General features: G+C 50.2%; 1 protein-coding gene across 1 annotated transcript; it reads left to right on the top strand.

Annotated features, from left to right (window-relative positions):
- The first annotated feature begins 840 nt into the window (after positions 1 to 840).
- On the top strand, positions 841 to 25,237 carry FAM83C (family with sequence similarity 83 member C). Its single transcript, XM_050313853.1, has 4 exons — positions 841 to 1,395; positions 8,246 to 8,413; positions 12,832 to 12,956; positions 23,976 to 25,237. Exons 1-4 carry the CDS (start codon positions 841 to 843, stop codon positions 24,904 to 24,906), a joined length of 1,779 nt encoding a protein of 592 aa, XP_050169810.1. The 3' UTR covers positions 24,907 to 25,237.
- The last annotated feature ends 195 nt before the right edge of the window (positions 25,238 to 25,432 follow it).

The raw sequence follows: 25,432 nt of genomic DNA, 5'->3' as shown, positions 1-25,432 counted from the left end.
ATCCCAGAACAGGCAGCATGTGGGCAGTATCATCCTTTGCACAGCTCCAGGTTCCTAAGGTTGAATGCCCTTTCCTTGAAGGATTTCCAGGGAGATGCTCAAAGAGCATGTGAGCTATTGCTCTTCTCACCTGTGATATCTGATGACCAAGATTCCTGCTGTGCTTTGTACAAACACTGTGACACTGTGGTATCAAAAAACACGATGTCCTGGCTTCTGTGCCCAAGGCTGGTGTAGCAGAGCCAGGATCCCAAGAAATGCTAAGGAGGAGCGTTAGCTGTGGCTCAGGGATGAGTAAGTTTCTTTGCCAAGTCTGATTACCCACTTGGGATATTTGTATTTCATTATAACTGACACTGAGCAGCATGTTTGATTTGGAACAAATTTCAAGCAGGAACAAGTTCCAGCATCTGCATTTCCACTGCGAGCACAGTGAGGGACAAAACAGGTTAGAGCCTGCTTGGCCAAGGGTGGGGACCTCTCTAGGGAAGGGAAGGGAAGGGAAGAGGAGGGCAGAACATTAATCAGTTATAAGGAAAAGGAAGGAGCAGCTTGAAGAGCTGATCTTCCTCCCCTTGCAAAAGGGACACTCTGGGCACCGAGTCTCAGGTGTGTGTCTGAGGGAACTGGGAGAGGGAGCCTGGGAGAGGCGGCTCCTCCCCCGCAGTGGGAGGCTGTACCTGGTGATTAACTCATAAGCAGAGGAGTGGAGCTCATGCTGAGTCCTGAAGGAACCTGTTGGGAGGAGCTCAGGAGTGCAGGAGGGGCAGAAAAGACCTGAAGACGGGCACAGGACTAATCCATCTGGAGAGGCGCTTCGCAGCATCGGCAGCTCCCGTCATGTTCAACTACCTGGCAGTAGAGGTGAGGCCCCAGCTCCACCGCAGCTACGGGGGCCAGCAAGGGGTGTCTGGGCCACTGAAGAGCCGGCTGGAGCAGCTGAAGAAGCCGTGGTGGAGGGAGCCCACCCCGCTGGTGCTCCAGCACAGCGAGACAGCCAGGCTGGCCATCGACGCCTTCCTGGAGCAGGGCGAGCGCGGCTACCTGAGCGCCATCGCCGAGGAGCGGGAGCTGCCCTTCCTCTCCAGCCTGGACATGGAGTACATCAGCCAGCAGAGGAACCAGAGCCTTCCAGATCCCAGCGCGACGAAAGACAAGGATGCTGACCCTGGCGATGCGGACGCTGGGGACGGGTTCTCCCTCAACTCCGAACTGACGTCGGGCACCTACTTCCCGCTCATGTCTGACGTGCACCCCCCGGAGCTGGAGCTGGGCTGGCCAGGGACATCGCTCCTCACGGTGTCTGTCCAGACTCAGGCCACTGTGGTTTTCCAAAGAAACAAAACTAACAGCATTAAGGATTTGGTCCGGTCTCTGATCAGCCAGGCACGGGTGGTATGTATAGAGCTGTGTCCCTTGAGTGGGGTCCTGCCACAGCACCCGAGTGTGGTGGCTGGTCCCACACCCGTGCCCCACGTGCTGTCACTGCTCTCTGCCTGTCTGGCATGGTGTGATTGCTTTTTCTGCAGCAGATCTGTAACTGTTCCTGCTCCTTTCCTTTCCTGTAATTTCTTTCTGCCTGGGATCTCATGTCATCCAGGCAGTGCCCTTGGAGGCACTCTTTGTCCATGGCTGTGGGGATGCAGAGCCTGGAGCGACTGCAGGGCCTGCAGAGCTCACATTTGGCTGTCCCAGCCAGTCCTGCTCCCTCAACCAGGGAGTCTGCATGACCAGGGCTCTTCTCCAGCCCTGGACATCATGTTAACAGGACTCACCAGTGGTGAGTTTCGGTGGGAGAACCACAGAATGGTTTGGATTGGAAGACAATCCAGTCCCACCCCCTGCCGTGGGCAGGGACACCTTCCACTAGCCCAGGCTGCTCCAAGCCCCGTCCAACCTGGCCTTGGACACTTCCAGGGATGGGGCAGCCACAGCTTCTCTGGGCAACCTGTGCCAGGGCCACACCACATGTGACCTTGAGTAAATCTGTGGGATTTGAAGTGGGTTAGAATCCTGTCTTCTAGGCTTGATGTCTGTGCCTCTCTCGGGATGAGTAAGATCAGCCCGTTTTGCCCCACTGCACAGTTCCTGTTGTGTTATTACAACCCTCAGATGCCATAAAACCTGGATGACCACAGTACCTGCCTACCAAGCACAGTCCTGGCATGAATTTACTCACTATGCTACTTCTTGCTTCTTTTTGCTTTTCCACTCTACTCTGTATGAAAGCAGCAACTCAGGCAACTGTACCACAGACACATTTGCAGCTTTTATTGTCTCTGTCCTCTTTATGGCTCTTTCCAGCTGTTCCACATTAGTTTTCTTCCGTAGTACTTGTGTTGAGATATTGAAGAAATATTTAGAGCAAAGTTCACTTTAACCATTCGTCTTCTAGGCTATTTCTCTTATCACTCCAGTAGTTTCCTATTTAACTTCTCAGTCACTCCTTGTATTCATAGTGCAGTATCAGGAGATAAGGAATTGTCATGCCTGGACCTCGGCCGTGCTGAGAATGTGAGCTGTTCACAATTCGAGTGTGATCTGTCACCACCAGCAGAGCTGAGCAAAGGAATTCATGTGTTCCCAGCAGCTCAGATTGCTGCAGCACCAGAACATCCTCAAAGAACCACATATTGAGGAGGTTTGGGTGTGATATGAGGTGAATGGGGATCTTTTTCTCTTTTGCCCAAAGGACTCTTGTGCCATGTGAGCTGCTGCTCAGTTGTGAGCAGCCCTTGCTTAAGGCTTGAGCTTCTGTTGCACCTTACAGGGGAATACAGGAAGTTTTGGTCCAGGAAGTAAGGGACAAAAAGCTTTGTTTGTCCTTGCAGGCAGCTGATTTCAGGTAGCTTAAATGATCTGAAAAGTTCTGTGACACTGACCCCAACCTTGTCAGCAGTGGGGATTAATGCACGGTCACGGTAGAGTGCACAGAGTAAATGACTACCAAGAAACATCCTCCTGTCACTCAGCACGTGTCCCGGATCTCCCATGGTATTATGATCCTTTGAGCCACAGGAAAAACATCTTGCTGCTTTCTCAGTTCACAGGAACTTGCCTGTTGCTGCGGGCAGGTTGCCCAGGCAGCGGGTGCTTTATTGTACCCTCGGTACATTTTGAGCTTTTTGCTTTCTTTGCTTCACTTGACAAAGCCCCAGCAATCTTCAGCCCTCTGTGTTCAAGCTGGGGATTTCACACAATGTTTTTGACTGTTGTGTGAAACAGGAGAATGAGTTTTTAACCATCTTATTGGTTTATTACTGGTGTTCTACTGGCTTCTGGGTTAGCAGCTCTGGTCAGTGCTTCCTATGATTAACTCTATGAGTGATGGCAGTTCCAGCTCATTCACAACCCCAGTTACACATATTTAAGTACTTACTGAGTCATTTTGCTCATCAAACCATGCAAAAGGATGTTACTTATGTGTGTTTTAATGACAAAAGAGCAACCAGAGGTAAAAACATCCTTTGCTTGAAATGCCAGGTAGGAACCATGTGGACAATCACCTGCTGTTGCTTTTCAGCTGCTGTTTCTCCATTTGCAATATTTTTTCCCCTAGAGTTCCACCTCTTGTCGCAGATCCCTTTTTCAGGGTGTTTCTCCTCCCCTGAGGATACAGTGCTGGTGGGAAGTGGGGAAGCTGGGGAGATCCCCAGTGGCTTTGCCAGGTCCTGTAGACAGAAGGGTGCTGTCTGGAAATGCTCTTTGGTGCTTCCCCAGTACAGTCACACAGAACAACATCAGCTGGCATCTTTTGCAACAGCACATTTGTACAGACAAAGCAGCAAAAAGAGCATTTGTTTCCTTGGTACCTTTTGCTGGTGTAGTTGGTCTTTCGACCTGGCTGTGTTTAACCAGCCCTCTTTGAAGACGGACGTTCAGATTTGAGCTGTTCTCTTTGCAGACTTAAGAAGACGCAGTGCAGCCACACCTTTGCTTCATTTGATAATCCTATTACAATTTTACTCTTGTTGGATGAGCTCCAATCTGGTGTGAACTGTCCATGCTGCTTCTTTCACCCCTCTAGTGCAACTCTGACTCTGGCTGTGCACCCAGCTCTCTGTGTGATGGCAGAGGGGTCCCTGACGGTCCCCAAGTGTTGCTTCAGATGGCACCACTGCAGTAATAACCCAAACCACAGGGCTATTGGCAAATACCTGCAAAACCAGCTGTGCTGGTTAGAAACCAGACAGATGGCAAACCCCAGTGGGGTGCTGGTAAGTGCTGTAATTCCCAAAGTGATGACTCCAGTAATTGCTGAATTGTGAGTTTCCAGAAGTGGGTTTGGAAATGTCACGGTTTAGCCCTACAATGGCAAGGTGTGAATTTTCTAGAGCCTGTGGGGCAGCTGTGTGTCTGCAATGTCCTGCCATGGGCTCGGAGGCCGTGGTCAGCATGGTGAGGAGCAGAGGGGCTGGGGACACTGAATGTTGTTTAAGTTTGCAAGGCCCAACTGACTTGGACGCTCAAAGCTTTAAACATGAGCTGTGTTGTCAGGAGCCTGAATTGCAGATGGTACTTGGATATCCAACTCCCACTGCTTTAGGGAGCTGTTGGGAATTATCTTTGAGGATTTAGACCTCGCTTTTGCGACCACATGTTCTTAGGAGGCTTCAAGGGAAAAACTTCCAGGGTATTGTTCCCCCCAAAACCTCTTGGCTTTGGGGTCGAGCTGATGTGACTGTAAGAGCTGCCTGCTGCCAAGAGAACATGCTGGTCTGAGTGCCCTTATGGATGCCCACAGTTAGAATGAGCAGCCCCACACGGGCACCTGCCTTTCCCCCCTGCAGGGAGGGCACAGCCCCCTCTGTCCCCCACTGACACAGGGCTTTGCCCCTCCTGCCTGGCACTGGCTGTGCTGCACACCAGGAGCACCTCTGCCCAAGTCCCTGCTGGGGAGGAGGGTGTGAGCAGAGCCACAGCCTGTTCCACCTCCTGATGCCAGGGGAAGGCCCGCTTTGGGAGGCATGAGTGTGACTCCCAGGGCTCCACCCAGCTTGCACAAGCTGGCCCGGGGCTCTCGCTGACGCCGCAGCCCAGCCGGGGCTGCCGGGAGGTGCAGGGCTGTGGTGACCCTGTGCCACCCTGCCTGCTCAGCCCCATCCCTCTCACTGCAGCCTGGCACTGCCAGTTTTGGGCAGGCACCAGCCCTGCGCTGTGCCAGCCAGTCCTGGCAGGGAAAAACAAGGTGGTGTGGACCTTCTGTGCGTCCCCAGTGCCTCTGGGCACGTGGGATCTGGGGACAAAGGAGCACTGGTCTCCCTTGACTCGATCATATTGACTTCCCAGGCAGAGTTTAGATTGTCCCCAGGGCCAAGCCTGCCTCAGACCTAAGCTTGAGATGAGCTGGAGTGTCGGGAGGCAAAGTGCGGCCGAGAGGGACTCGCCTGAGGCCTTGCACAAGGTTTGGGCTGTAGTTTTGTTTTTGGTGCTTCATCATCAAAGGATGTGTGACCCATCAAAGTCGTTTGGCTAAATTGCTCTTGGTCTTTGGCCGCAGGACAGTGTGGAGGGACGTGGTGAGGTCCTGTTTGCTGTGGGTCTCAGCAGTACCCAGTGCTGATGGCCCAGCAGCAGCATTAATTTGGGAGGTTGAAGATGCTGCTCACTGCTTGCAGAGCTCTTGCAGGGCTGACTCTGCTGTCCATGCCAGATGGGCACGTTTCAGGAGGGCAGAAGAGTTTGCCAGAGCCTTGTAAGGTTTCTGGGAATGCAACACTGGCCAGGGCAACAGAAGAGGTGCCCTTCAGAGTCAGGCTGTGCCTCCCAGGGCCAGGGCGAGAGGTGTGAGGAGATGTGGTTTGGGCTTGGACAGCAGGAATGATTTTTAGCTCTTGGAGCTGCCTTGTGTCCCACGTGGGTGCCTGGGATTGCTCCAGCCTCCATACCTGCTGGGGGGGGGATGGTCCTGGGGTCCTCTGCGAGATGTTGAGGAGTGATCACAGTGTTTCGAGCATCATCACAGAGGTGGGTTTGGGGACAAAACAGAGCCATGAAATCTTGTCCAGGTACAAAAGGGCTAAATCCCCACGGGAACAGGAAGCAACCCTCTGGCATTGCTGCCCTCTCTACCACAGCTCTGCTGCAGAGGGGGTTTGCAGGCTGAGAGGAGCCAGCTCCCCAAGCAGAAACCTGGGGTAGAGAGCACAGGGAAGCCCATGGATCCCCACCCTGCCTATGGATCCCCACCCTGCCCATGGATCCCCACCCTGCCCATGGCAGCTGCCTGCACTCATCACCGAGACCACGAGGGTGAGCCTGGAAGGAGACAGTTTATTAATGGAAACAGCAGAAAGCTACTGGGCAGTGGGCACTCTAGGGCCAGCATGGGGGTCTGGAGCACAAATCCCAGGACAGAGATACTTGGAGCTCATCTGCTCTTTCCTGAAGCAATTCCAGGTCAGACCCCTGCCATGAAAGCAACATCCCCTGTTCCTGTTTAAATCTTGAACCACTGCACATGTAAAAGCTGACCTCACTGCCATCATTTGGCTCTTGGTTTGAGGAGGAGCAGCAGAGGCAGAGGATGAGCTGCACAGGGTGATTTAGGCTATGGAGAGTTGCATTTGTGGCCATGCTGTAACACAGGCAGGGGAGGGTTGGCAAACAGGCTCCCTGCTCACGGGGGGCACGGTGAGCAGCAGGACAGGCTCTCATGCATTTCGTGTGCCAGCTGTGGTGCAGGGCATGAACACTGAGCAGCAGGGCAGGCTGCTGGAGCTTCACTCCCAAGCTCTCTGCTTGTTGGGCCATCTTTATTTGGCATCCTCTGCTGGGTGCAGGAACTCACATCAGGGTTATGCCCCCCCCTTACGAGTACCAGTTACCTTATTCACTACTTTGACGTGGCAGAGACTGGCACTGAAGTATTTGGGCAGTAGTTCCATTACTTTTTCAGCTTTGAAACAAAGCTGCCCCGCTGGTAAATCCTTCACTGTCTTCTTCCATCCCCCAGTGTGTTCCCATCTTCCATGAGTTCTCAGTGTTAACTGCTGATGGTTCAGGGTCTGAGTCACTGGGTTGCTCTGCACCCTGAGGGGCAGTGACAAATCATCCTGCTCAGCAAGAGCTCTCCTGCCTGTTCCTTCCTTCTCCGAAGTGTCCTCCTGATTCCCATCACCAGCAGTGACAGCCAACAGGTGCATCCCAACAGTCACTTCCTCATCCAAATAATGGTCCCCCATGCTGTCTGCTGGCAGGTTCACCCTGTGAGGAACAGAGGGACAGCCTCTTCAGGCTGTTCCTATATGGTTGATTTCCCAGCCACTGGGAGCCAACCCTTGTTTTTCTTGCAAGTCCTACTGTACTTTGGATTTTCTAGTTCTGGGTCAACTCACTCGTAGTAGCTTCTTGTCATGACTTACCTTCTGTTTTCTGTATTTTCCTTCCAGTTTTCGAAGAATTCATGTGGCCATGGTGGTCCCATTCCATCTCCACAGTGGGATGGGTTGCTATGGTCATCTTCTTCTACCTCATTCTTTAAAGAGCTGACAGTTCTCTTTAAAGTTCTTTTCCTTTTTGAAACACCTCCTTGGAGACTTTACCTTGCAGGGCCTTTGGTTTATTTTTATTTTTTTAAAAATCTAGATGTTATTCCTTCTTCCTCCTGGCACGTTTCATACCCATCACTTGCATCCTGGGCTGTGTGTGCAGGAGTTCTGCCAGCTGGGAACAGGAAGGGATCCTTTGCACACACATTTTTCTCTGATTTTCTCTTGGCACCCCTGGGATGTAACATGTACATGCTCAGGATACCTTCTCCCTTACCTGGCAGTGTGTCCTTCCTGAAAAAAAGTGTATTTTTTCACACTGATCTGCCATTCATGTGGAGTCACCCTTGCTGATCGAATGATGACTTGACTCAATCTCTGCTCTTGTTTATGTGCTTTTCTTCCTGGCACATTTGCTTAAGACAACACATGCTTGTTGCACCACTGGCACTGAGAGTTTATGCACACGTGCTACCCTTCCAACCCTTCCTTTCTGTGAATGGCAGATGAGATGGGAGGTACCTGGGTGGGGATTGTCGTCAGAGTTATTAAACTTTGATTTTAGCTGCCATGGTGGGGTGAGGGCTGTTAAAGACAAGGGTCCAGAAGAATCTCCCCCCAGGTGGCCACAGATGCTCAGTAACTCAGGAGGTTTGAATGCTTAGCTCATAGTTTAGGCACAAATCACTTGGGCATGAGATTTCAACAGTCTCTTGTGTTTTTTTCCCCCCACATCCCTCTTTTCTCCTGGGCAGGTGATAGCAATTGTGATGGATCTGTTTACAGACATGGAAATCCTGTGTGACCTTCTGGAGGCCTCGAGCAGGCGGCACATCCCTGTTTACCTGATCCTGGATGAGGAGTACTTGAAGCATTTTGTGGAGATGTGCAATAAAATGGCTCTGACTCAGGACAGCTTCCCAGTAAGTTTTCAGTTACACACTGGATATGATAAAAAGGTCTTGGAACTGATAAAACCCACGTACCCTCTGTCCTGTTCCCTCTCCCTGCTCCCTGGAACCTCTCCCTTCTCTCACTGTCCCAGGCTAAGGGACCAGGGATGTTTGGTCTTGGAGATCAAGATCTGCCTGGATGCACAGGGGAAGATGTGGAGGAGCCTCCTAGTCCTGTATCTTGATGTTCCCTGGTCCTCATTTCAGTCTGACACGCAGGGAGTGGGAACTCGAGGCCAGTGAGATGCAGTGAGCTGGTGAACACTTTGCTGGGCTGGGGCAGAGGGAGACCAGGAAACTTAGTTCATATGGACCTGTATCTCCTGGACAAGGGGCAAGGTGATACAACCCCTGCTGGAGGACACAGAATTGCAAGATTTAAATTTCTCATGGTTCAGATCCCTGAGCTCAGTTGAGATTCCAGAGCTGCTGCAGGGCAGTGGCTGGGAGGGGAAGGGGAGCAATGAGTCCCCTCAGATGTCCTGCTGCAAACCCCACCACTTCCTTCTGCTGCACCCACAGGTTAAAAAAATCTCATGTTAACATCTGCTTTTAGGCTTTGGGATTCAGGTGTGGGTCCATGAGGGATTTGTGAAAAGCCCAATTCCTGCTCAGTGGGGGCCCATCACCAAAGGCTTGGGTGATAAAACAGTACAGATTAATGTGGCAGTGCCACAGGCTCTCTTGGGAACTTGCAGCCTCAGAGCCCAGTATCCTGCTGCTCCCCATTTCTGGCTACCACCTATCAATGGAAATTCGGTTGGAATTCCATATTCAACTTCCACATCAAATGGGAAATCAATGGAAACCAATTTTTTGTTGTCATTTGTTAGTCCTGCAAGGCCAGCAGTGCTGGCTGTTCTCCTTCCCTGGGTGCACAGGATTCCCTGCAGCACTGATTCTCCTCCATCAGTTTCATAGGTTTTCCCTATGAACAGGCCAGGGAAAATGCAAAAATAGTGTTTTACAGCATTCAAAATAGATACAGTTACAAATGTCCTAATTTTCCCTCATTTTTAACCTGCCTACACAAAGGTTAATTTTAAAGGTTAATTTACAGAGGCTTCTTTAGAGAAACACTTTGTGCTCTGGTCTAGTTGGCAAGGGGCTGATTGGTCAAAGGATGGACTCAATGACCATGAATGTCTCCTCCAACCTCAGTGATTTTGTGATTCTGTGATTCTTCCCCCGTGCTGGAGAAGCTCTGTCCTTTCTTGCTTCTCACAACCCAGACTCATTTAATCCTGCCTCTTGAGATGGCAGCTGTCAGGGGAAACTGCTGCATGCTGGAGCATGTTTGCTGTCAAAAACAGCCTTCTCACTGAAGTCACCTGGTGGATCCAGACAAATTCCATCTCTCCAAGATTTATTTTATTGCTTCTTATCCAAGATGTGGCCGTTGTTTTTAATTAAAAATGGAGTGAGTTTATATCCATGGAGACGCCTACATCTCTTTGTTAGGCCTGATGTCATATGCTTGGATGGGTGATGAACTCACCTCCCCGTTCTGTGACTCAGCACAGCTCTCCATCTGAAGTGCCTCTTACCCTGATGCACCTCAAGCAGCCCATAACCAACCACACAGGCTGGATCCTCCCATCTGAGTGGAATGAGGGCACAGATTTTATTCCTGCCTCTGAGTTGTGACAGGATGTGGTGGTAAATCTCCATTTGGAATAATTGGTGGCAATTTGGGGTTTGATGGGGAATTTGGGGTAATTGCCCCTCCAGCATCTTTACTTCTGAGAACAATATGTGAGCCTGCTGGTGGCAAATCCTGGTGCTGAGCAAATCCCATGTGGAGTGTTGGCAGTGGTGACAGCAGAAGACTCAGCCTGGAGTTTTCAAATGTCCATCTGCTGATCCTGGAACTGCTGTTGGGATGGAGAGTGGTACCTGGCAGTCTGGTTTTCCTGCAAGACTGCAGGATTCTCATCTTGTTGGGATGATTCAGGGCTTGGATTGCCAAAAGGAAGGAGAGGATGGAAAAAATTAAGCAGATATCAGCAACTCACCCAGCCTTGGAAAGGACAAAGGGAGTGAAGAAATACTGTGGTGACAAATTCATGGGATTTTCCTTACCTGAATTTCCCCAGAGGTGGGAAGAGGAAGCTCCTCCCAGTGAGAATTAGTATTACTAAAACCTTGGCACTGGGAAAAAAAAAAATGCCTGTGTTGACTGGCCACCTCCCCAAGCATCCAGGGTATCTTGGTCTGTATCAGCAACTTGTGGTGTCATTTCAGAGGATCACAGGCTAATGCAAGCTGGCAGGAACCCTGGGATGTCATCAAGTCCAGCCTGCTCAGAGCAGCATCACCTGTGGGGTCAGGGCCTTACTTAGTCCAGTCCTGCAAATCTCCAAGTGTGGGGACTGCAGAGCCTCTCTGGGTGATTTGTTCCAATGCCCAGCTGTCCTGTCAGGGAGAAGGTTTCTCCTTTCTCATAGGGGACAGAGGAGGACTCCCTCTGGGACACAGGAAAGCAACAGATGAAAGCCACTGTGCAAAGATTGTGAAGCCTCAGCTCTGTCCCTCCTAAAAGTTTCCATGAACTCGAGAGAAGGCTGGAAGTACTTGGTGGGCTTCCCACTGGGACAAACCACAAGAGGATCAGGATATTCCCTGAGCAGAAAAGAGGGTCAGCAGCAATATTAGGGGCAGCAGCATGTATGATTGCCCTCTTCCTGCTCTTCCCAGCTGCCATTGCCCACTGCCAGAGAGAGCCTGTAGGGTTGGATGGACCCTGCTGGGAGCAGATTTGCTGCTGTTGTGGGAGCCCTGGAGGAAATGGTGCTCCTGGGTGGAATGGGAGACTCCCCCTGCCACGTGAGGGTCACGCCTTTCCCACCCTGCTGCGATGGGCTCCCTGCAGGTGTTTCCAGGAAGGAATCCCCCCCCTGCCTGCAGGGACTCTGATGGAACAGGAAAGCCATCAGGGATGGACTCACCTGCCTCAGGTGGCTGGGATCCATCAGGAATGCACTCACCTGCCTCAGGTGGCTGGGATCCATCAGGGATGGACTCACCTGCTCCTCACCCCCCAGGCATGACTTCCGCACCACGAGGTCCTGGACTGGGTGAGCCGGTCCTGGCTCTCTACAGGAGTCCTGGGAAGCCCACACAGGCTCAGCTGCCAGGAGGAGGAGGGGGTGAAGGGGGCACAGGGATGCCCAGGGGCAGCTCTGGAGGGCTGGCAGGAGTGTGGGGCTGCGCCCTGCAGAGAAAGTCTGCAGGCAAATCCCAGGTGGTGGTGCTTGTGTTTTCCTGCAGCTCTGTTAGAGAGAGGGCTGTGCCTGCCAGGAATGTGCTGGGGGGCAGAGGGGAGGCTGCCACCTCCCCCTGAGCACCCAGCTGGGCAGTGCCCACCTCTGCCAGGGGCAAATGGGCCCTGGCATCGTGCGTGGCCCAAAGCAGCTGCTGTGGGGCTGGAGCAGGGCTGATGCTCGGCAGGGAGGAGCTGCCAGACACAGCTGGGGACAGCTTGGGACAGCTCCTGCTGTGCCAGAGGGGCTGCAGCTGGCAGGGGAGCTGGCCTGGAGGGCAGGAGGGAATGACCTGGACAGCACGAAGGAATGACCTGGAGGGCAGGAAGCCTAAAGGGCAGGAAGGGATGAGCTGGCAGCCCTGCGTAGCTGCAGCCTTAGGGATGTTTATTTTCATGCAAGATGTTTTGTTTGGCACTGTATCACACAGACCAGGCCAGTAACTGTTTCCAGCTACTGTTCTGCTCTTCTGCCTTCCCTTGTTGAGGTGCAAATCATTTCTATTATTTCTCTTTGGTTTTACAGGCCAAGGTTGTATCAGACGAGTTGTTGCAGTTTGACAGCAGAGGAGGATCAGGTCTGCTTCACTTGAGTACAGCAGCTGGAAATGTTAATAAAATTTTTAAATAAATTGATAAAAGGCAGTTCATACAATGTAGACGTTTCTCTCTGTAAATCTTTTTTTTACTGAGTGATGTTTTGGTTTTAAGAAGCCTGTCATTGCATAAAACCAGAACATTTGATTGACTAGACTGGTTGTTACGGGTACCCAAATTTAGTTCCAATGCAGAGCCATCAGCTCTGGCAAGTTGAATATTATTAATAATCTGGAAGAAATTGGATAGTTTTACATACTTCAGAATGGGTCTGTAGGCTCATAGGATACTCCAGGTTTTTTTCAAGCTAGAATTTACACCCAAGTGCAACTTGTTAATACCTGCTGGTGTTTTTATCTTAGAGAAGCAGACAGAACACTGGGTATGCAGGAGCCAAGAAATACTTGATGCCTTGCTGGGCTCTACCTCTGTGAGCAGAGCACAGGCTTGTGGGAGTCCAGCAGTGGTGTGTGAGGAACATCTCGGTTCGGTTCAGCCCCTCCACCAACTCTGCTTGCTTTGGTTTCAGAACATGCGCATCAGATGCCTGAGTGGAGACACGTACTACAGCAAAGCAGGCAAGAAATTTGCAGGCCAGGTTCTGGAGAAGTTTGTCCTGGTTGATTGTGACCAAGTTCTTGCTGGTACATACAGGTAAGAAAATGTAGCAGCCGCTGTGACAAAGACTGGTGATGCTGAGGAAATATTTGTTCCTGAATACTGTGAGTCAGTGCCGTGGGTTGGTCCAACAGCTGCCCCAGTCAGTGCTTACACAGCTTTCCAAGCCTTCATCTCACCCACCCTCCCTGCCCTTTTCTTCTCTGTAGTGAAGACCTGGGACTTTTCAGTCTCTCCTTACGCAGTGGCTGCTGCATCCCTCAGCCTTTTTAATTCTGGTTCTCTGCACCCCCTCTGACCTTACCACGTCCTTCTTGAGATGCAGAGACCAGAACTGCCTGTGGCCCCCCCAGCACTGCACCAAGGTGTTGGAGAGGGGCACAAGATGCCCAGACTCTGGTTTGTTATGGTGGCCTTGGCTGGCAGGGTCCAACACTCCCTGCATGTTTTAGCTGCTGTTGCACACCAAGTGATAGGTCAGAGAAATGATGATGATGATGATGACTCTGAGCTCCTTCCTGAGCTGTTCTAGGTTCAGCATCATACAGGCCTGATACAGATCATTTTTCTCTGTGGATACACCACATTTTCCTACACTGAAGTTCATCAGCCACATTTTTGACTTTTGTCCACTTGCCCAGTTCTGTGAGGTCCTTCTGGATTTCCTCACCTTCAGTGAGGTATCCAACCACCTGAAGAAACTGAGGATCCTCTGCAAACCTGGGAATTTCTCTGCACCCCCTGAGGGCACCCACAGGATGCAAACCAGTCCCAGCACCAGTCTCAGGTCTTGCTGCTGACTCTTATCCAGGCTGGAAAGCGCCAGCAAACCCTGCCCTTTTCATCCTATGCTTTCACCAGCTCTTGGTCCAGAACAAGACCTTTCCTCCGTGCCCAGGGCAACTTCATTTCCTAATAGGCTTTGGTGTAGAACCTTGCCCAAGGCTGTTTGAAAACCCAAATCCATGTAGTTGACTGGTCCCTTTATCCATGAGCTCACTGGCTCCCTCCCCAAACTCCAGCAGGTTGGTGAGGCAGGGCTTGCCTTTGCTGTTGTCCTTTCCCAAGAGGCTGTGCTTCTCCATGCCATCAGCAGTCGTGTTCTTCACAGCACACTCTGTCATGCCCCAGGGTGGAGGGCAGATCCAGTGGCCTCAAGGTTTTATCCAGCCCCTTCTCTGCAGGTGGGATCATACTGGAAACCTCCCAGCCCTCAGCTGAGAGCCTTTCCAGTGGTGCTGGGGCACAGGAGTGGAACACATCTCGGTGTCACCAGCACTAGCAATGGATGCAGGAAGTTCACTGAGGTTCTCAGCTGTGGCCTGGACATCAAGGAATGCCCCTTTTGACCCACAGGTCTCATGTGGGACTCCCAGTTCCTTGTCTGCCAGTACAGCATTTGTGAACAACCTACCAGCCATCGTCATCCTGGGGATCCTCCTTTTCAGCTCTCTTTGACTGATTGCTGCATTTTTACAGTTTTGAAATTAAATCCCCCTGTGCTGCATTTCTTTAGATTGCTCTCTGCCACTAGAGAGTTAAAACTGTGTTGTGATCGTTCTTACAAATGGGCTCTTCCACTTCTACCCCTGGCACTGAGTCCTCTGCATCACTCCAGACCACATCCTGAGTTGCATCTTTTCTTGTGGGTCAAACAGTTTAGACTAGTTAATTTTGGCATGTAATCATTTATTGCTTCCCAGAAGTTTTTCTCTGTGGTTCATCCCAGTGAAGCATTAACCTGTATGTGTGTGAGTGGATGAACTCTCCACTATTACTGTCTGTCCTAATTTTGCAGCCTCTGCTATCTCAGTTAACCCTGCTCACCATCACAGTTCTATCAGAGGCTCAGGACTGCTGTTCTTGTAGTATATTTTTATTACTAGACACTGAGTTTTCCACCTACAGATCTTTCCCATGGTATTTCCACACCGTTTTACATCATCTTATCCTTCACTAACAGTGCAGCTCCCCAGGACAGATTGCTCTGATGTTTCTGTGAGTTTGATGCCCTGGTAGTACTTTATCCTCTTCCCACCAGGTCTCCTTGAACACTGCTCTCCCTCTCCCTTTCCCTCTCTTCCATCTCCCTGTGCTGGACCCTCAGGCTACCAGTGTCCTCCTCAGAACTATAGCTCCAGCTGCACCTTGTCCTCTGCTGCTGGATGCACCACCTGCAAGAGTGGAGGTCTCACCTCATCAGACTCTGGCAAAATGACTGAGAAATGGAGGTACCTGGTTTCTGTACATAAACAACATGGAGATTTTGGTGGCATTTTGACCATCCTAAGATGTCTGAGAGTGATGGAGTGAATCGCTGCCTGGAATCACAGGATCCCAGAATCATGGAATTATTTCGGTTGGAAAAGCCCTCTGAGATCCTCAAGCCCAGCTGTTCCCCCAGCACTGCCAAGCCCAGCACTAAACCACATCCCCAAGGCTTTTAAACCCCTCTATCCATCTCCACTGGCTGCAGGGGCAGGGATTAGATAACAGCCCACTCATTTTTGGTAGCTGTGTGAGCTGGATTGAACTGCACATCTGGAGGAGCATCTTATTCCCCTGTGGCCCTGAGTCAGGGTATTGCTTAAAACACCAGTTCCATTCCCTGGGTCTGTTCCTCCCTGTGCTGTTCTGGAGCAGGGACTGGGAGCTGCCATGAGCTCTCTTTCTACAGATCTCTGCAGAGCTGAAACTTCTGGAATTCTGGAAGGCAATATTTCAGTTGAATAGGGTCTTATATGTGATTCTCTGCTGTCCCAGTAAGCACAGGATATTTTGGACTAAAGTAAACTAAATAAATTGAGGAATTTGTTCAACAGTGGTCAGAAACACTTCCACAGGAGAAAATCAGAAACTCTATTCCTGGGAATACTGCAGCCTGTATAGGAGATATTTAGATCACTGCTCCTAGAGATGGGAAAGCTAATTTCAAAGGATGGGAATAGTTACTGAGTAAAGCCAAAGATCCAGGGTGGATCCAGGAAGGAGCTGCTGCTAGATAATTCTCTTTGATGCCCCCAGATTCCTACAGCCTGTGCACAGGAAATCACTGTTTCCTATTTGCTTTCTTGACTGCATCCAGGATTTTTTCCTCCTCCATTATAATGCCTCACATGAACCATCCCTTCTCCAGCTGCTGTCCTTCATATCCTTGGTGGTTCAGTCATTTTGTGTGTCCAGAGTTTGAATTTTTTGGCATTTAGTTGTCCATCATTTTGTCACATGTTCCCCCATGGCTGTAAGATCCTCTTGCAGCTTCTGATTATCCACTTTTCTTTTGACCACCCACAATAATTTTGTTGTGAGCTCTGACAGGGGACAGGTTTTTTCTGGGCTTTTCTGATTATGTTGGACAGCAGCAACCCCAGCACAAAACTTGAGGCTTTTCTGCGGGCAAATTAAAACTATTGATAGGATTTGCACCTTTAAATCAACTTCTCAAGAAGACTTTCCCGTGTACTTCCCCATCACTTAATTTTTCCAACCCCAAAAATGGTCTTTGCTGAATGACCACGTTGAAATCCCTTTGGGAGTTCAAGTTTGGTACATCAGGCAGAGCTCACCCATCCCTGTGCTCGCTGCCTCCTTTAAAGATCTGCAAGAGGCTTTTGAGGCACGGCTTCCCTCCACGAGAACATGCTGAGTCTTCAGCAGTGGGATTATAGTTATTTGTGCATCTAATCATTTCACTCCCTCTTTGCTTCTACCAGTTTGTTCAGTATGGAAATAGGACTGGCTGGTTTGTAGTTTTCCAGGAGCTCTTTCAGAGGTTCACATTTATTGCTTTCCATTCCTCTGCTGCTAAGTTCAGTTTTAAATGATAGGTTATTCCCTGGTTAATCATTGGAAAATCGCTGACTTTCCGTTTTTGAGGGTTGTTTGCTTTAATATTTTTGGTTAATGCACCTTTTAACTATGGTGAGTTTTTGGATGGTTTAAAATGTCTCTATTTTGATAGGTACATTTTCCCTGAGACTCTAATATAGCATCTTTAAACAATCTTCATGCTGCCTCAAGCATTTAACCTTTTTGATTACACTTTTAAATCTCTTTTAAATAGCATTCCTCACTTTCTCTTTGAAGTTGAGCATTACTGTTGTGGATTATTTTGGTCCTGCAAGAGTATTTGATATGGGTGGGTCATGGTTATTTTTTGCTGAGAGGCCTTACCAAAGAAGCCCTCTGAACTGGTGATGCTGTTTCTTCTTTTGTTGGTTTTCTGGTTTAGTTTCTAAAAAAAGTGGTCATTTACAGTGTCTAAAATGCAGATCTGGTAACTCTTCTCATAGTGGCCCCCATTCAACCTGGCAGAATCTCCCTTTATTCCTTTGCTTTCTGCCTTCTCAGTCTCTCAGCACCTCCTCAATGTGGCATATTTACCATCAGCACTCTGCTTGGAAAGTTCCCAGTATAGCCCTGATATTATATTTTTTCCTATTTGGGAGTGGAATTTTAATCCAACAGGAATATATTTCATTTGTTGATGTATCATTTACCTTATTTGACTTTTTTTTTATTTTTAATGTATTGGGCCTCTGCCCAGCAACATAACCTCTGCTTGTCCTTTCTGTATAATTTCTACATTTGCAGTTCTACTGTTCCTTGATTTTCTTTGGCCCAGTAAGTTCCTGAGATGCCTCCTGTGTCAGTCATCATTTCAGCTCAGGTATTTCCCATCATCTCTCTGTTCCTTTATCTCATAAAATTCATGTGTGTGTCAGTGTTTGGATCTGCTTTGGTTTTTCACCACCAGGCACTTTTCTAAACACAGATTAAATTGTTCAAATGTTCTTAGAGATTCTAATGTCTTACCCAAGTGTCACTGATTTCCATCCTGTCCTTTTATGAAATACAGTTTTCTTGCTTTTATTCCTGAGGTGAAGTGGGTGATCCCAAACTGTGTGGCCTTCTACACATCCCAGCTTTGCTTCAGGTTCTAATTTCAAGCCCCAACTCCTGCCCTGTGTTGTGCAGCAGCCAGGTTGCAGTTAGGTTAAGGTGGAATCCAGCTTTCTTCATAATCACTGTGTTCCTACAGTTTTCCATTTCCTTATGATTCTAACACCCTTTCCCTAACATAATTTCCATGCCCATATCCTGAAATGCTCTTTTGCTTCTCTGTCCCATTCTAAGCATGGGAGAGGGAGCATTTTATAAGGCTGCCAATAAAATACTGGGTTTGGGTTTTTTTTGAGCTTCCTACCTGGATGTTTTTATTTTTCCCCTGAGACTCATCGGATCTTTTTTATTTTAATGAACAGACACTGACCAGTGGCCTCTCTGCAGAGCTCCATAACTGACATCCAGATGTCTCTAATGTCCTTCATCCCAGTGAGCACTCTCCCGTTATTTAGGCTGCTCATGAAGCACGAGATGGTAGATCCCTCTAGACCTCCAGTATGTCCTTCTACACTGACAGTGCATCCACATGTCCAGTCTCTCTGCATCCTCCCTTGCAGAGGGGTATTTTCCTACTCTACCCTTGACTATTCAGGTATTCAGTAGTTGTCTATTAATTCATCAGCTGTAAGAAGAGACCTTTTTCTCCTCAAATACATGCTCAAATCACACCTGAAATCCAGTTTTAGTCTCTAATTACATCTCTACCCATCAGAGTCTCTCTTCTACAAGCCCTATATGCAGTGTTACACATGCTGCAAGAGTGGGAGATATGTTGTCATCACCATTTGGAACCCCAGGTGTTGGTGCTGTTGTCCTCTGTGCTGACATTGTCCTTGGTAGTTTTGTAAAAGCCCTTCTTCTTTTCCAAAATACTCTTGGCGAGCTGAATGAAGGGCAGATGCTGATCTCTCCTCTCCACTGACCACCAAAAGGACCTGAGGGAAGGGCTGGAGCTGTGTCAGGGCAGGCTCAGGGTGGATCTCAGGGAAAGGTTCTTCCCCCAGAGGGTGGTTGGCACTGAACAGGCTCCCCAGGGCAGTGGGCACGGCCCCAAGGCTGCCAGAGCTCCAGGAGGGTTTGGACAACGCTCTGAGGGACAGGGTGGGATTGTTGGGGTGTCTGTGCAGAGCCAGGAGTTGGACTGGATGATCTTGTGGGTCCCTTCCAGCTCAGGATAGTCTGTGATTCTCATTCTTTAATTCATTCTGATACACTGCTGCCTGTTGGTAGGGATGGAGCACATTTTTGCAGGGTTTTCTAAATATGGGAACCAAGCTCATGGCTCTTACTAAACAGTTGCAGGCAAATTAGTTTATCCCCCTCAACTCTTACATATTTATTGATTAGACGTTTCCCTGTGTTTTCCATCTTCAGCATTATATTTCCTCTAAATGAAGGAAAAACCCTAAATTGAGGTATTTGGGCAAAGCAATGATCTAAAATCCTAAATGTAGTTCTGTATCTAGCTATTTAGGGTTATTCTGGGCACCAGAGGCAACAGTGTGTTTCTTTGAGCACTGATTGAGTGACAGAGTGAAGGATATGGAGACATTTACTGGTGCAGCAGGGGAGAGGAGTCCAAGGGCAAAAAGGGGCTAGACCTAAACAGGATCTTGAACAGGAAAAGTGGAGCAAACATTTGCTAGACTGAGGCTAGAAAAAAGAGCTGGTATTGTCAGCCTGAAAGGGCTGTTTGAGTTTCCTTGGAGGGGATTGGATTTCTCAGCTCACAGTGACAGATGGTCACGGTTTCGGTGTGTCCTGCCACGGGCACAGAGAGGAAGAGCTCAGTGTTTGCCACAGTGAAAGACTCCACGTTTGGGGTTGAAGCTGACACAGCAGCTGAGACTGAAAAATGAGAGGTGACGGTTTACAGGATTGCAAAAGCTCCGCACGTGACTGCAGGTGAAACAAAACTGAAGTACAGAAGTGTTTGGCAATGGACAGGCACAGCTCCGTGGGTTTGGAGCTGGAGGGGGCTTGGAATTTCTTTCAAAGCAAGGTTCTCAGGTATTCATGGCCCAGGCAGGAGGAAAGAGCTTGGAAGAGCGAGTTCCAGATCTAACTTGAGCAGTCCCCTCAAGAAAGAAATGATAATGAAGCAGGAAGGGAGTGTGTCAGGAATGGGAAGCACAGCAAGGGAACCCCGTGCTGTGAGCACTGCCAGGAGATAAGGTCCACACAGCCTTGCTGGGCACACCAAAGCAAGTCCTCAGGTGTGTAAATAAAAAGTGAATCCAGCAGAAAGAGAGGAGGCTTGCTGCTGGAAGGGGGAATAACAGATAAGAGAGAGCTGAAATGGGTGTCCAAATTAGCTGAATGCATCGCAGAGTGGTTTGGATCAAAACAAAGATGAAAAGCAAGGAGTGGAAATGATTTCAAGTGTGCTGGAAGCAGCTGAAAGGCCTTGCTACAATAAAGGCAGGCTGTTGTCACCTTATCAAAATGTCACTTGAAATGAAATGAGTGTTATGTGGTACTTACTTTTAGCCACGAGCAAAAACAAAACACAGAAGTTTGCATTGGCATATGGAAAGAAAAGAGTGGCTTTGACAGCCCAAGTGACAGAAGAGCCATAAAAATGGGTTTGGGAAGCTGCTGAAAGAAGCGAGAAACCTTTTGCTGAAAATTGGTATTTTGTATGTTGGGAAGAGCAGAGGCAGAGAGGCTGAGTGTGGAGATGAGGAGTCACCTGTACACAGGGCTGGGGAGAGGCCCCCGTGACCCAGAGCAGAGCAGGGAGGGCACGCAGGGCACTAATCCGGGTGCTGAAAACGCTGCTGAGATGGAGGATCCCGCGACTGCTCCTGCTGCTCCTGCTCGGCCCCGCCAGAGCCCCGGGCAGGGGGTGCTGCGAGGACAGGCAGGTGCCCCCACCTCCCGAGGTGATGCTGCACCTCCATCTCCCGGCCAAGGCCTGAGCTGCACCGGCTCCTGGAGTGTCTGGAAGCGGGGCAGGGAAGGGATCCTGTCCTACAGTCACCCCCTCCCAGACTCCTTCGTGCCCCAGGGTGATCCAGAACGGGATATGGGCTCTGTGGGCAGCAGTTTGTTATGGGAAAAAGTAATGTCAGGAAAATCCTGACACTGTCAGAAGGTCACATGAACTTTCAGCATCCACAGTGGCACACAGGGAGGAGCTCCACAGCCCTCATGTGTGTTGTGTTGCGCAAGGAATTACAGAATCATAGAATCCCAGAGTGGTTTGGGTTGGAAGGGACCTTACAACTCCCCTGCCGTGGGCAGGGACACCCTCCACTAGACCAGGTTGCTCAGGGCCCCATCCAGCCTGGCACTGGAAGTACCTCTTCTTGTCTGCTTTGAATTTATAACCTGTTCACTTCATCCAGTGCCTCCTTTTTATACCAGAAGAAACCAAGAGTGCTCATTCCCTGGCTATTTCCTCCATGCCATCCGTGACCTTTGTCAGTCTGTAGCGATGGGAATAGCTGTGATGGGCAAGGACACATCCGACCGTGGAGACCTGGAAACCATGGCAAGGGGCAGGGCTGTGCCACCAGGGGACTTGGATGGTTCCTTCCAGGTCCTATCCTGACACAGGGTGGGATCAGCATGGGAAACTGGGACAAGGAATGCTTGGGCTGGGCAAAGAGCCATGAGAGGCATCAGTGGCAGGGACAGTCATAAGGCCAGGGCAGGGCTCTCTGCTCACAGCAGGAAGGACAGCTCACATGGATGAGGGGAGATGGATGGGTGCACTCGGACGGGGGGCAGTGCTTGGGTCAGAGGGGCTGGGAGAGGACAGGAGGTAGAAATCACTTTGTCCAGGGAGGCAAGGAGAACCCAAGCAGACGTGTTGTTTGCCCCCGGTGAGGCGAGGCCAGAGGCCTTGGTGGGCAGGGAGCTCCTGGGATGTACCTGCAAGACATGAGTCTGAGACCTCCTGGCCAGAACGAGGAGGGCAAACAGGACCACTTGCCCAGCTGTTTCCAGGTGTGCTGGCAGCAGTGGTGCCAGGCTGGGCACACAGGGGTGACAGGAAGGATCCTCCCCTGGGGTAAGCAGGGTCCTCTCCCACTTCAGGAGCCAGTGCTCACAGGGTGAGGGGTGCAAGGCAGACTCTCCTGTGCAGCAGGGGGAGAGCTGTGAGCAGCATGGTCACCAGCACCCCTGGGAGCCTGGCAGTGCCCTGGGACAGACACTTTTGACAGTGTCACTCCATGAAATCTCCCCTTTTGGACTCCTGGATTTCTTCAAAGAACTCTTGAGGCTTTGTGAGAGATAACATTCCTCTGCCAAAGCTGCCTTTCCTACCATCTCATATTTCCTATCTGGCCATTAATTGTATCCTTCAGAAGAGTCTCTACTACTCTGTGTACCTACACAACTTCTATCTATCTAATTTGGGCTGTGCAGCTTGAGACAATGGTCTGGGACATTAGAAACATTGGATGGCATTAACAGCCTCCCACTCTCCTGATAACCCTGGGCCCTTTCAAGTGGGAGACAGCACATCCTGCTTGGTACCTGAGCTGTTTCACCCCGGGGCTGACATTCCCTGGTCCTGCCCAGTTGCTGCTCTCTGCTCTGTTGATGTTTTCTAATCTCACCTACAGAGATCTCCACAGGGGACCGACCCTCCCTTATGCTCTGTATAAAGGGGGCTCAGGGCAGGGATCATCCCGAGCTCCAGCACAATAAACAGGCATGCAGAGGAATTCTCTGGGTCCTGTTACCCACAGACCCCCAGAGAGCTGAATGTTATTTCTTCCCCCTTTGCAATGTGTGACCCAACCTTTTTTAAAGATGGTCTTTCTGGACTTAAGAGCTTCTCCTGTGTCATTTTAGTCATCCCAGTTCCTGGTTCGGTTTTTTTTTCTCTCATATCTTCGTGGAGGTGGATGCATTTGCTTTGAGCCTTCACTATGGTATTTGTGAGTACTCTCCCTCCCTGCTCCTTCATTCTTAACTAATTTACCTGGTTTGCTATTATGCAGCAGAGTATTGATTTTTTTTTTTCATTCTGTGTTGCTCTTTGGGGTGTGTCTGCTGAGTGTAAACACACCAAACACCAGTGTGACCCATAACAACTGCCCAGTGCTCAGGGACAGGCCACAGCTGCATTTTACTGGAAGTTCCCAAAGATCTGTCTTGTGAGGTAAACATCGATGAGGTCCCAAAACACGGTGCCAGTATCTTGTCCTGAAATGACATTTACTTGAGAATAATTGTAATCTCCCATTACAATTGCTCTCCTGGAGTTTCTCTCATTTCATCCTGCTCTTTAGAGTCAGTGTTTCACTTCAGCAGCTGATAACACAGCCCTAAGCTTGTATTGCCATCTCTGAAGGTTCTGGTTTATTTAACACATTAAACATGCTGATCTGGTTTGACTATAGCAAGAATAAAAATAAAAAAGAAGCAGCTGGTGACTGGGATGCCCAGGAGCCTGGAGAGCCTACTCTGTAAGAGGAGCTTCCCTGTTTAACCCGGGAAAATGAAGATTAGGAGGAGAATTGCGGTTATGATCTGTAGCCATATGGGGGAAGAACTAATTAGGTTACAGTTTTGGCACAAACAACAGGTAGGGTTTAACAGATAAGGAAAATATGAAGAGTGGCAATTAATGGAGTTTTTCCCCAGCTGGGGCAAAAACTGATTGGTTTTACGGTGGAACAGGACAAGCTCCCAGAAAAGATTCCAAAACACTGTACTGTGAGGGCAGAGACTGCACCTGCTGAGCAAATTTCTAAGACCATGCATCTGAGAATCTTACAGATTTCTGGAAAACATCATCAGCCTTCCTGTCCTGAGCTATTCCTGTGGGCTCTGGGGACCTCTGGTCCTCAAGGCAGTGCCCAGGGTCTCCACTCCTTACCTCCTGTCTGCCTAAACAGCTCCTTCAAGCCCATCACGTGTTGCAGGTGTCAGGACATGAGAAGCCCCCTCCTGCCAAGGCCAGGAGGGGACCCCCAAGCTGAAATGAAATTACCACTTTGGGGTTGCCCTTTTGTCATCACGAGATGGGCACATTCACCTCCACGAGCCACCTCAGCCCCGCACACCTAGAGAAAGTTCTAACGGCACAAACCGGGGAGCAATCCCTCCCTGGAACATTAAAATCCACACTGGCTGTCTTGGCACTCCGTGAACTGAACATTTCCATGTGTTTCGTTCCTTTTCCTGCAGTTTCACCTGGCTGTGCAGCCAGGTCCACACCGGGCTGGTGACTCACTTCCGAGGCCAAATCGTTGCCGAGTTTGACAAGGAATTCCGGTACCTGTACGCGGAGTCCAGGGCAGTGACCACCTTCTGTGTGCCGGACCCTGGGACGTGCCTCTCCTCTCGGAGCCCCTCCAAAGTTGACAACTGCCTTTTAAAACCCCCGCAGGGGAACGACGCTGAGACCCTGAGCCCCTCCAGCAGCCTTTCCAACGTGAGCATCAGGAGCATAAAAGTATCTCCCTTTATGAAAAACTCCAGCTGCAGTGCGCACCAGGAAAAGCAAGACTCCAGCTCTGATTCTGGCAATAAGAAGGGGAAGGAAGACACATCCCTGAAGCCCACTAGGCAGCAAGAAGAGCCACCAGACACAGTGACCGGTCCTCCAAATAAACCCACCTTGTTTCCCAAAGCAAACCCCGTGTCGGCAAGGACATTCCTGCAGCCAGAGCCCTCCCCTGCCCTGAGCTCCAATAAACCTGGTTATCAGGGGGACTCCAAGGCCAACAGCAGCCACTGCTCCCCTCCGAGGCCGGAGCAGCCGCTGCAATCCCTGTCGGAGGGCGCCGGGAGCAACGGGACCAGCCTGAAGCAGAGGGGGCCTGCGGGCACCCCCAGGGAGCTGCCGGCCGAAAATGACAACGTGTTCTATGGGGTGGAAAAGAGACAGAGCCCCGGGCACGGGAAATTTGACCTGTTCTCCCCATACAACCAGCTCCGACGGGACAAAAAGCCCGCGGCGCCGTGCTACGACAAGCTCCCGGAGGAGGTGCTGATGGAGAAGAACAGCGCGTACGGGGCGGAGAAGAGAATGACTCTGGGGCACAGCAAGCTGGACCTCATCACCAAGTACAACAAGCTCAAATCCAAACACATACACAGCCGCTTCGAGCTCTGACCCGGGGCCTGCAGGGGGCCTCGGCTCTGATTTTCCAGGGGTTGCTTTTCCTTGGGGCTTGGAATCAAAATATGGGTGGCGAATTAGTCTTGTTGCTGTGAAAAGGCGCCTGTTTAATCGTTTAATCTGTGCAGATGACTGATTCAGGTGAGATTAGCGACTGCAGTTCAAATTTCCAGTGGCATAATCGTGGCAGGAGAGGGAAAAGCACATAAGCACAATCCACGCTCTCTTAACCCATTCGGGAAAGAACTGTTTCCTTCCGAACTTGGAGCAAAACCGTTGTACAGCTGGAAACTGTTGGGCCACGGAGGTGTGCGGGGTGAGCCTGGGTTCACTCCGTGCCGAGCAAGTCTCCTCCCTGTCCCTGGTGCCAGCGAGATGCCCAGAGTGAGGGGGATGTTAAAATAAAGGAGCTGTTCTGTTGGAAAGAGCCGTGTTGGGTCCTCGTGGGGGGCAGAGCACTGAGCAGTGCAGGGAGGGGGACAGGGACACGTCTGGGCACACGGTTGGCATCTGCCCCTGG

Source organism: Myiozetetes cayanensis, unplaced genomic scaffold (assembly GCF_022539395.1).
Source record: "Myiozetetes cayanensis isolate MyiCay16 unplaced genomic scaffold, myiCay2020 scf19, whole genome shotgun sequence".
NCBI lineage: Eukaryota > Metazoa > Chordata > Aves > Passeriformes > Tyrannidae > Myiozetetes > Myiozetetes cayanensis.
Note: the sequence above shows the minus strand (reverse complement) of the source record. Positions and strands in the feature narration are given on the sequence as shown.

Excerpts from the sequence above, each read along its gene's own strand:
- FAM83C (XM_050313853.1), top strand. The coding sequence starts at position 841 with ATGTTCAACTACCTGGCAGTAGAGGTGAGGCCCCAGCTCCACCGCAGC. Across the intron at positions 1,396-8,245 it reads TGATCAGCCAGGCACGGGTG|GTGATAGCAATTGTGATGGA; the intron begins GTATGTATAGAG and ends TCTCCTGGGCAG. Across the intron at positions 12,957-23,975 it reads GTTCTTGCTGGTACATACAG|TTTCACCTGGCTGTGCAGCC; the intron begins GTAAGAAAATGT and ends CTTTTCCTGCAG.